Source organism: Nesoenas mayeri, assembly GCF_963082525.1.
Source record: "Nesoenas mayeri genome assembly, chromosome: 1".
NCBI lineage: Eukaryota > Metazoa > Chordata > Aves > Columbiformes > Columbidae > Nesoenas > Nesoenas mayeri.
The window spans coordinates 212,084,467-212,096,553 of NC_137541.1; the positions used below are offsets into that span (position 1 = coordinate 212,084,467).

At 57.3% G+C, this 12,087-nt stretch overlaps 1 protein-coding gene across 1 annotated transcript; it reads right to left on the reverse strand.

The window, feature by feature from the left end:
- Nucleotides 1-1,821: 1,821 nt before the first annotated feature.
- P4HA3 (prolyl 4-hydroxylase subunit alpha 3) lies at nt 1,822-11,234 on the reverse strand (the record flags this gene model as incomplete). Its single annotated transcript, XM_080338704.1, has 13 exons — nt 1,822-1,892; nt 2,041-2,137; nt 4,565-4,633; nt 4,935-4,997; nt 5,899-6,058; nt 6,218-6,282; nt 6,937-7,113; nt 7,195-7,352; nt 7,523-7,574; nt 7,673-7,822; nt 8,939-9,159; nt 9,573-9,715; nt 11,032-11,234. 13 exons carry the CDS (start codon nt 11,232-11,234, stop codon nt 1,822-1,824), a joined length of 1,629 nt encoding a protein of 542 aa, XP_080194830.1.
- Between the last annotated feature and the right edge of the window lie 853 nt (nt 11,235-12,087).

The following is a 12,087-nucleotide window of genomic DNA, read 5'->3' on the forward strand; positions in this document are numbered from 1 at the left end:
GACACTGAGGGGGGACTCATTCCTGGGGATCAATATGGAAAGGGTGAGTGTCAGGAGGATGGAGCCAGGCTCTTCTCGGTGACAACCAATGACAGGACAAGGGGCAATGGGTACAAACTGGAACACAGGAGGTTCCACTTAAATATGAGGAGAAACTTGTTCCTGGTGAGGGTGGCAGAGCCTGGCCCAGGCTGCCCAGGGGGTTGTGGAGTCTCCTTCTCTGCAGACATTCCAACCCGCCTGGACACCTTCCTGTGTAACCTCATCTGGGTGTTCCTGCTCCATGGGGGGATTGCACTGGATGAGCTTTCCAGGGCCCTTCCAACCCCTGACATTCTGGGATTCTGTGAATATTAATACTCCTGTGGCGGTTTCTTCTCCTTTTTTGGGAATTCAGGCAGAGATAAATGGTATTTAGGGGAAAGAATAACACAGATCATGGCGAAAGTCGCTGCAGAGAGGAGAAATGTTCTTTTTGCCTCGTAAAAAATGGGGATGTTTTGAAAACCCTCCCTCCGCTGGCAGCTTTTTGCTGCGTTTTTTCACAGCCCGCAGCATTTTACCGTCTCCGTAAAAGCAGAGAAGCGGGAGGACGCTGGCTGGGTTGGAACGCTGCTTTTCATGATTTAGAAATGTCTTTTATTGAGCTGCCCTGCTCCAGATGTGAAGTGCATGGGAGACGATACCAAAGCCAATGGAGAATAGTGATGCTTATCAAGACTGGAGGTTGAGGTTGGATGTCGGGAACAATTTGTTCCCCAAAGGGCTGTGGGGCATTGGAACAGGCTGCCCAGGGCAGTGCTGGAGTCACCATCCCTGGAGGGTTGGACAGACGGACATGAGGTTCTCAGGACATGGGGCAGAGCCGGGGGTGGGGGAACATTTGCACTCAACCTTGATGGTCTTTTCCAACCACCAAAAGGATTCTATGACTGTGATCCAGCCATCCTCGGGTTTTTCCTGTGACTCACAGGAGCCTCTCGTCATCCCAAATATTCCCCCATCCTCTCGACATTCCGAGCTGATGCTTTAGCCGCAGCTTTTCCTTTTTCCCCTCCTCCCCCTGCCCGATGGTTTCCACATGTCCAGAAACATCTGAAAACAATAAGCGGCGGCGCTCGGGCTGTTGAGGAACCCGGGCTGTGTCGGTTCGTCTGTTTTGTAACACCCTGAGTCCTGGGGTGGTTTTTCTTATCTGAAGAGCAGGATTTGGGGGTGAAATTGCTTTAAAATTTGGCAGAATAAGCCCCAAATTGTTCCCATATCATCCTCCTGTTGCTCCCTGCTCCAATTCTGCTCGTCGCTTGCACACACCGAAGGGTTAATCCGAGGCTGGATAAACACAGACGCGGGGTAATAAATGCACATTTTCGAACCCAAAATGAGCGAGAAAAAAATCAAGCTTCAAAATTAAGCCGAAGATGCACCAGGCACCAGTTTGTCCGATTAAGGATCGTGTGGTGTCTTTGCTCTGGTTCTTGCTGGTCATCCTGTTCACTCTGAAGCCTACTGATTACTCTAGAGATGCCACGTCACTTAACTACCACTTCTTTTAGGAGAAAGACTTAATCTAAGGCTGGAGGAGGGGGCTTGAGGGCCTGTTTAGGGATCAGGGATGTGGGGACATGGGCACAACCAGCCCCCAATGTCACCACACCAAGATATTTGCCCCAGACTCCAATTTCGCGTCTTTTGGACTTTATTTTCACTGAATCCGGCTGTACCGCCACTAGCACCCTGTGCCACTGGCAGCCTTGGGGACACACTGTGCCCTGGTGGCTTTGTCACCCATGGGTGCCACATCCTTGAGCCCACGGTGGCTCAGTCCTCAGGGTCGATGCCGCACGGCCGCCGAAACTCCTGCCCGTGCTCGTGTATCCACTTGTTCGCCACTGGAAGGGACAATGACAAGGACACCGCGTCTGCTCCTGTCTGCGTCGTCACCCCCGCTCAATATCGCTGGTGTTTTTCCCCGTTATCCATGACTTTTTAGGGGTTTCCTCCCACCCCGTGTCACCCCAGGGTGACACCGCGTCTCACCCCACTTGTCCCCAGCCAGGACGGGGCAGCCGGCGTGCAGGGTGTCCCCGTCACCGTCCCCGTTCCGCCGCAGGTTCCACCAGAAGAGAGCCGCGTTCTGTGGAGCAGAGAGGGGGATTGGAACCCCAAAACAGAGCCTGGAACCCCAGAATTGAGGTTTGGAACCCCAAAATAGAGCCAGGAGCGCTGGAACTGGGGTTTAGAACCCCCGAAATAGAACCTGGAGCCCCAGAATTGGGGTTTGGAACCCCAAAATTGGGATTTGGAGCCCTAGGGTTGGGATTTGACATCCCTAAAACAGAGCTGGGAGCACCAGAATGGAGGTTTGAAACCCCAAAATAGAGCCTGGAACCCCAGAATGGGGGTTTGGAACCCCAAAATAGAGCCAGGAGCCCTGGAACTGGGGTTTGGAACCCCTGAAACAGAACCTGGAGCTCCAGAATAAGGGTTTGGAACCCCAAAATTGGGATTTGGAGCCCTGGGGCTGGGATTTGACACCCCTAAAACAGAGCCTGGAATCCTAGAATTGGGGTTAAACACCCTAAAACAGAGCTAGGAGCACCAGAATGGGGGTTTGGAACCCCAAAACAGAGCCTGGGACCCCAAAACAAAGCCAGGAACCCCAAAATTGGGGTTTGGAGCCCTGGGGTTGCGGTTTGACACCCCTAAGCAGATCCAGGAACCCCAGAATTGGGGTTAAACACCCTAAAACCGAACTAGGATCCCCAGAATTGGGGGTTGGAACCCCCAGATAGAATTGGTGCACCTAAAATAGAGCCAAGAGCCCTAGAATGTGGGTTTGGAGCCCCCAAAAAGGGCTGGGAACCCTCAGGTTGGGGTTTGGAACCCCTAAAACAGAGATGGGAGCCTCAGAATTGAGGTTGGACACCCCTAAATAGAGCCAGGAGACCTAGAATTGGGCTTTGGAGTCCCTAAAATAAAGCCTGGAACCCCAGAATTTGGGTTTGGAACCTCAAAATAGAGCCTGGAACCCCAGAATTTGGGTTTGGAACCCCAAAAATAGAATTGGGAACCCAGAGGTTGGGGTTTAGGAACCCCTAAAACAGAGCCCGGAATGCCAGAATTGGGGTTTAGAACCCCAAAATAGCGCTGGGATCCCCAAGATTTTATTTTACATACCCTGAAACACAGATGGGAGCCCTAGAATTGGGGTTTGGCAGCTCTAAGATTGGGGCTTGAGACCCCAAAATGGATCAGGGAGCCCCAGGATTAGGGTTTAGCACCCCAAAATAGAGCTGGGAGCCCTGGTTTGGCACCCCTAAAACAGAGCCAGGAACCCCAGAACTGGGGTTTGGGACCCCAAACCAGATCAGGGAGCCCCAAGGTTAGGGTTTGACACCCCTAAATGGAGATGGGAGCCCAAGAGTTGACGTTTGACACCCCAAAATGGAGATGAGAGCCCAAGGGTTGGGGTTTGACACCCCAAAATAGAGATAGGAGCCTGGGGTTGGAATTTCACCTTCATGTTGGGGTTTGACACCCCAAACCAGATCAGGAAGCCCCAAGGTTGGAGTTTGACACCCCACAACAGAGCTCAGAGCCCCAGGGTTGGGCTTTGACCTTCATGTTGGGGTTTGACACCCCAAACCAGATTAGGGAGCCCCAGGGTTAGGGTTTGACACCCCTAAAGGGAGATGGGAGCCCAAGGGTTGGGCTTTGACACCCCAAAATGGAGATGGGAGCCCAAGGATTGGGGTTTGATACCCCAAAATGGAGATGGGAGCCTGGGGTTGGAGTTTGACCTTCACATTGGGGTTTCATATCCCAAAACAGAGCTGGGAACCCAAAGGTTGGGGTTTGACACCCCAAAAGAGAGATGGGAGCCTGGGGTTGGGGTTTCACCTTCACGTTGGGGTTTGACACCCCAAACCAGATCAGGGAGCCCCAAGGTTAGGGTTTGACACCCCAAAATGGAGATGGGAGCCCCAAGGTTGGGGTTTGACACCCCAAAATGGAGATGGGAGCCCGGGGTTGGGCTTTGAACTTCACGTTGGGGTTTGACACCCCAAACCAGATCAGGGAGCCCCAAGGTTAGGGTTTGACACCCCAAAATGGAGATGGGAGCCCAAGGGTTGGGCTTTGACACCCCTAAATGGAGATGGAAGCCCAAGGGTTGGCATCCAACACCCCAAAATGGAGATGGGAGCCCCAAGGTTGGGGTTTGACACCCCAAAATGGAGATGGGAGCCCAAGAGTTGGGCTTTGACACCCCCAAATGGAGATGGAAGCCCAAGGGTTGGCATCCAACACCCCAAAATGGAGATGGGAGCCCCAAGGTTGGGGTTTGACACCCCAAAATGGAGATGGGAGCCCAAGGGTTGGGCTTTGACACCCCAAAATGGAGATGGAAGCCCGGGGTTGGGCTTTGACCTTCACGTTGGGGTTTGACACCCCAAACCAGATCAGGGAGCCCCGCTGTTGGGGTTTGGCATCACCCTGCGAGCAATGGGACGCGACAGACCGGTGTCCCCCCATTCCCCGCGACTCGCGCGGGTCCCCTCACCTTCACCACGGGCACGCTGAGGTTGGCGTGGACGAAGGCGGTGGAGCCACCAGCCCCCACTGCGCTCAGCTGGAAAAGGAGCAGAAAATATGAGCCTTCCCCACCACCTCCCCTGTGATGTGGCTGTTTGCACAGGGAAACTGAGGCACGGAACCTCCCTCTGTCCCCCCGTAGCGTTTCCCTCAACGTGGCTCTTAAACATTCCTTTTGTCATTTCAAATACTCAAGTTGTCATTAAACACCCGGCCGTGCTCTGATTTAGGGCTGTCCCCACCCAACTCGAGCCCTGTTCACTCTGAACCCTACTGATGACCACGCAGGTGCAGTCTTTCCATGCCCAGAACTTGGAATTGGGAGGGATGGGACTCACGTAGATCATGAGCGTGGCGATCCTGTTGCCCGACTTCATTCTGTACAGGGGGCTCTTCCTGGACTGCCCCAAGAAGATGAGGAGGTGGTGGGGATGGTCAGTCTCATGGGGACAGTCATGGCTGGGCCTGGAGGCACCTCAGGCCCTACCAGAGCTGCTCCCAGGGAAAATCTCACCCTCCCCATCTTTCCTCTCCCTCCCTCCTTTCTTTCCTCCCTTCCTTTCCAGGAACATCCCAGGGGTCACTGTGGGGACCCCACCAGGGACCTTCTCCCCAGGGAACCATCTCAGGAGCATCATGGGGACCATCTCCAGGGACATCTGGGGGACCAGCCTGGGAACCACCCCAGGGCCCACCTTGACCACCATCCTGGGGATCACCATGGGGACAACCCCAGGGTCCTCCTCTGGGGACATCTGAGGGACCATCCCAGAGACCACCCCAAAGACCACTCCAGAGTCCACCTCTAGAGAGCACCCCAGGGACCCCACCCTGGGCACCATCCCAGAATCACCATGGGGACCACCCTAGGGACCATCTAGAGACCTTCCCTAAGCAGCCATCCTAGGGTCCACCTCCAGGGACATCTGAGGGATACCACTCCAAAAAGCACCCCAGGGACTCCCCCTGGGCAACATCCCGGGGATCACCATGGGTACCACCCCAGGGACCATCAGGGACCTTCCCCCAGTCAACCATCCCAGGGACCACCCCAGGGTCCATCTTCGGGAACGTCTGAGGGACCATCCCAGAGATCACCCCAAAGACCACCCCAGGGACCATTTCCAAGAACATCCCAGTGTCCACCCCACAGACCACTCTGGTGGCCATCTCAAAGACCACCCCAGGATCACACCAAGACCACCCCAGGGACCATCCCATGATCACCCCAAGGACCATCCCAAATGCACTGGAGGACCCACTCTGGCCACCACCCCACAACCACCCCAGCAGCTCCCTGACCGTGGCGTGGTCGAAGTGTGGCTCGTAGTGGCCTCCCAACCCGTAGTTGACCACCTGCAGGTACTCGGCGTAGGGTGGGCGCAGGTCCAGGCCGGTGACAGCAGCCATGCGCTTCTCCAACGTCTGCACCACCGGGTGAGCTGTGTCCTTCAGCCACGCGCTGTGGGAGCACCCCCACCTTAAGCCCCCCCAAAGCCACCTGTGGCCAGTGGCACTGCTGGGTGTGGAGAACCCAGGTGTCCCCAGCACAGCTTTGTTGGTGGCAATGGGGCCATGGTGGTCCCACTGGTTGGAGAACAAGGGATGGGGTGGTTCCTACCTCTTGCTTATCCGATACTCGGCTTTCTGCTGCTTCTCCCCAGAGGCGACCACGGATCTCTGCAGCTGGAGGACACATGGTGGGGGGGATGTTGCTGCAGATGGGTACCCCCAACACCAAATAGGGACCTCAGTTTGGGTCAAAACTGGGGAGGTTATACCAACTGGTGGCCAAAGGTCCCCACCCCAAGGTGTCCCACTTGGTTGATGGAAGCAGTTGGAGCCAACACAGTTGGGTGACACCAAGCCAAGCCTGGCTGGGAGGGGGTGTAGGTGCATGCATGGACTTGAGTTCTCCACAAAATCTTTTGGGGGAGCTCATGTGGGCCTAAGCTGAACTCACCCTCCTCAGGATCTTGCTGCAGAAGGCTTTGGCTAAGCCCTGACTTAAAACCCGTCCTATCTCTTCATCCTCAAGGTGGTCCATCCTGGACCACCAGCTCTTCATAGAACCATAGCATATTTTGAGTTGGAAGGGACCTTCCCAGCTCCCCCAATACACCCCCTGCCATGAGCAGGGACATCTTCACCAGCTCAGGTTGCTCAGAGCCCCGTCCAGCCTGGCCTGGGATGTCTCCAGGGATGGTTCATCCACCACCTCTCTGGCCAACCTGGGCCAGGCTCTCACCACCCTCAGTGTAAAACATCTCTTCCTCAAGTCTAGCTCTCAGAACACCTTCCTCCAGGATGGGGACATCCCTGGGGATGGGGACGGCTCACCCAAGGACTTGCCAACCCCTTGATGGTCTCAGCTTCAACATCGCTGATGAAATCGTGGTACAGAGCCACGTAGGGTTGGATCTGGACCATCTCCTTCTTGGCAGGCTGGAGCAGGAGGTAGGGGCTGCCGTTGGTCTCATAGGAGCACCCAAGTTGTGGGAGATGCTCCGGGGCCTGCTGAGGAGAGAGGGAGGACCAAGAAGGACATGAGAGGGTGGACAGTGGGGTGGGGGACCATGGCACCCCTACCAGCCCCACCTGCCCCCTCGGGCGCTGGCACAGCTCCTCGTAGGCGTCGCGGTTCTGCAGGCGGGTGCCGTTGGGGCGTCGCAGGGGTTCCGCGCTCGTCACTGTCCCTGTCTCCAGGAGCTTCTCGTACTTGGCTACGTTCCTCACCACCCTTCGGTTACTGGGGTCTGCCAGAGAGGTGATGTCACCCAAAAACACCGTTTAACCATCACCTGCCCCCTTCTCCAGCATCAGGCCCTGGAGAATTAACTCAATGTGGGGGCAAGAAATGGGGTGAAGGAGGCTGGTGATGGGGACACCCCACAAGATCTCCCCTCTTCCTGGTTGCCTCACGTACCATAGTGGAGAAACTCCCTGGAGAGGCTCAAGGCATGGGAGATATTTCCAGCCTGGATGGGGGGAGTAGGGAGACCATGAGCATCCCCCTGCCCATGGTTCAGCTCCACCAGGCACCAGGGTGATGGGGATGGGACTCGATGGGCCATACCATGAAGTAGGAGAAGGCGAGATGGTCCAGAGCATCCTCCAGGCTGCTCCGGTCCTCGGGGTTCCAGCTGCCGTAGGAGAGGCGGAAGAGTTCAACGGCCTCCTCCAGCCACGCAATGGAGTGGTAGTAGTCACCCGTGTCATAGGCCACCTGCGAGGGAGCCTGGCCTGCATGCTGTCCCCACCCTGTCCCACCACATGTCCCACCAAATGCCCAACCCCATCCTCATCGTTTTACACTGAGGGTGGTGAGAGCCTGGCCCAGGTTGGCCAGAGAGGTGGTGGATGAACCATCCCTGGAGACATCCCAGGCCAGGCTGGACGGGGCTCTGAGCAACCTGAGCTGGTGAAGATGTCCCTGCTCATGGCAGGGGGGGCACTGGGGGAGCTTTGTAGGTCCCTTCCAACCCAAACTATTCTATGACTCAATGCTCCTCACCCCATCCTGACCCATCCCATCGGTCCCATCTCATCCCATCCTACCACCATGACCATCTTCATCCCAATTCCACCTCTATCGCTGCCCACCCTGTCCCATCCCATCCCATCCCATCCCATCCCATCCCATCCCATCCCATCCCATCCCATCCATCATCTCCATGTCATCCCATTCCAATTCCCACACATCCTGTCCCATCACATCCTGTCGCTTTCCCATCCCCTTTCCCTCCCGTGTCATCCCTATCCTGTCCCATTCTTTCCTGTCCCATCCCCATCCATCCTTCTCCATCCCTATCTCTACCTCCATCATCTCAATCTCCATCTCCACCTCCAACCCCATCTCTACCTCCATCACCACCTCCACCTCCAACTCCATCCCCACCTCTACCTCCATTTCCATCTCCACCTCCATCTCCACCTCCATCTTCATCTCCATCTCCACCTCTATCCATTCCATCCCTTTTCCATCCCCATCAGCACCTCCACCTCCATCTCACCCCATTCCATCCTATCCAACCCCATTCTACCCAACGCTCTAAACCTCCACCCCAGCTCTGCAGTGACACTCAGAGGACTCGGGCCCAAACTAAATCCTCTACCAAAGCACCCAAATCCCCTCCCCGGGATTTATGGACCCACTTTTCGCACCAAGCTGGGGCCAACCCAATACCCAACTGGGATGCTGGGGCAGGAGGTCTCTCCCAGGCCACCTGCTTGGCTCTTCCCTTCCATGAGTCAGGAAGCAGCAAGAAGCCCCATAATTTGGCCGAGGGCACCATCCCGGGCTGGAAAAGCTTTGTGGTGATCTGATGGGGTTGACTCTGACCTTGCCCACATGGAAGAGGTCATCGGCAGAGAGGGACACGCGCTGGCCGGGGCTGTAGAGGGGTGGGCGACTGGAGCTGGTGTGTTGGAAGACACCATTGGCCATGCCCTTGACACTGAGTGCATAGACATCCTGCAGCCGCATCAGCGCCCGGGCGGCCCCGTCCAGGTCCTCAGCCCCAGGCAGCTCCTGCTCCACCTCCTTGAAGGCATCATGGAGAGCTGAGGTGGGGTAGAAACATGGAATCGTAGAATAGTTTGGGCTGGAAGGGACCTTCAAGGGTCATCTAGTGCAACCCCAAATGGGGGTAATGGGGTGCATGGAGGGGGATTAATGAACTTTTGGGGTGCAGTCACCATTATCAGCTCTTCTCCATCCTCTGGGATCAACATGCTGATCCTCTACCCATTCTTCTGCTCTTGACCCATTCTTCTGCTCTACCACCCATTCTTCTGTTCCACCACCCATTCTTCTGCTCCATCACCCATTCTTCTTCTCCATCACCCATTCTCCTGTTCCTCCACCCATTCTCCCACTCTACCACCTGTTCTCCTGCTTCTCCACCCAATCCCAACAACCTCCTGGCTCTCCACAGGTGACAGAGAGGACACACTGCCATGCATCCCCCCCATACCCTGGGTGTTCTCGGTGGCCTCATCACTGTAGATGACATTGGGCCAGTCAGAGTGGAGACGCTTGATGAGGCTGAAGGCCAACAAGGGGTTGTCCACCGAGGCCTCAGGGTCCTGGTGCAGTGCCTGGACCTTCTCATAAAACCTACAAAGCACCCATTGGGTGACAATTTGAGTGATGCTCCTGGGTGGTGACACCACTGGGATGGGGTTTGAGCCCTCCGTAGTTGGGCATCTTTGTCCCGGCATCCACTTTTTGGCCAAGCCAAAGGTAGAGAAACCTCATCAAAGTTGGTGGAACCCCATCTCTGGTGGGTATGTGGGGATGGCCCATGCCTTGGTGATGCCATGACCCACATCCCAGGTCCCCAGTCCAGGGTTGGAATGACCATGTCCCCCTCCTGGGAAACATCTGGGGGCACATGGACAGTGTCTGAGTTGTGCTTTCCACCCATCCACAATACCCAAGACAAAGGTAGAGAAATCCCTCCAAGGTTGGTGGAACCCCATCCCTGGTGGGTACATGGGGATGGCATGATCCTTGAGGATGCCGTGACACGTCCTCCTCCTAGGACAGGGCCTTGGGGGGTATGGACAGTGTGTGTACCATGCTCCCATCCACCCACAATACCCCAGAGTCCACTTTTTGGCTAAGCCAAAGGTAGGGAAACCTCATCAAGGTTGGTGGAATCTCATCCTTGGTAGGTACGTGGGGATGGCATGTGCCTTGGGGATAACACACTCCCCAGCTTAGGGTTTTGGGGACAACATTCCCCTCCTGGGACATGGCTGGGGGGTGTGGACAGTGTCCGGGTCATGCTCCCCATCCACCCACGGTACCCCAAGATTCACATTTTGGCCAAGCCAGAGGTGCAGAAACCCCATCAAAGTTGGAGAAGCTCCATCAAGGTTGGAAGAACTCCATCCCTGGTGGGTACGTGGGGCTGGCCCTGTGCCTTGGGGATGCTGTGACCCACATCCCTGGTCCCCAGCCCAGGGACATGTCCCACATCCCTGGTCTCCTACAGTGTCTGGGCTGTGCTCCCCACCCACCCATGATACCCCAGCACCCACTTTTTGGCCAAGCCAGAGGTGCGGAAACCCCATCAAGCCTGGTGGAACCCCATCCCTGGTGAGGATGCCCCGTTCCTTGGGGATGCCGTGAGGCACGTCCCCAGCCCAGGGACATGCCCCACGTCCCCGATCCCCTCCTGGGACATGGCTGGGGAGCATGGACAGTGTCCAGTCCGTGCTCCCCACCCACCCACGACCTCATATTTAGGAGCACCCCCAAAAACTGAAAGCTGGAGGGGATGGGGGGGGGTTGATTAACCCCCTCCCTGCCAGGGCAGCACCCACCCTTGGGCCAGGGGTTTGCCTAAAGCGGGTGAGGGGATGCTGGCAGTGCCGGGTGGGTGTCCCCACGCGTGTCCCCGTCCCGGGGGTTGGGGGGGGCGGTACCTGGCGAGGCGGCGGAGGCGGCCGCGCTCCTCCCGCAGGTACCCGCGGAGCCGGCGGAGCAGGCGGCCCTCGGAGCCCAGCGCCCTGCGGACACTCGCCATGGCCGTGTAGGTCTCGGCTGGGCTCGGGGGGGGACACAGCAGCACCAGCAGCACCCCCAGAGCCAGAGCCCCCCATCCAGCCCCCGCACCCAGCCCCCGCATCCAGCCGCTGCCGCCGGGAGAGGCCGGGGCGGGGGGGGGGGGGGGGGGCGGGGAGGCCCCGCCTTGGGGGTGGGGGGGAGATAAAGGGGGGTCGGCCCCGGATCCGCCACGCTGGCTGGGGTGGGGGGGGCGTGGTGCTGCTGGTCCCCGCGTCCTGCTTGTCCCCATCGCAGCCTGGCTGTCCCCATCCTGTCCCCACACTCCCTGTCCTCATCCTGCCTGTCCCCCTCTTGGCTGTCCCCGTCCTGTCCCCACACTCCCTGTCCTCATCCTGCCCATTCCCCTCTTGGCTGTCCCCGTCCTGTCCCCAACACCCGTGTCCTCATCACCCTTGGCCCCATCCTGTCCACCCCCATCCCATCCTGTCCCCAAAATCCATGTCCTCATCGTCCTTGGCCCCATCCTGTCCACTCCCATCCCATCCTGTCCCCAGCATCCATGTCCTCATCGTCTTTGTCCTTCACCCCCATTCCATCCTGTCCCCAACATCTATGTTCTCATCGTCCTTGTCCTTCACCCCCATTCCATCCTGTCCCCAACATCCATGTCCTCATCCTGCCTGTCCCCCTCTTGGCTGTCCCCAACATCCATGTCCTCATCGTCCTTGTCCTTCACCCCCCATCCCATCCTGTCCCCAACATCCATGTCCTCATCGCCCTTGGCCCCATCCTGTCTACCCCCATCCCATCCTGTCCCCAACACCCATGTCCTCATCGTCCTTGTCCTTCACCCCCATCCCATCCTGTCCCCAACATCCATGTCCTCATCGTCCTTGTCCTTCACCCCCATCCCATCCTGTCCCCAACACCCATGTCCTCATTGCCCTTGGCCCCATCCTGTCCACCCCCATCCC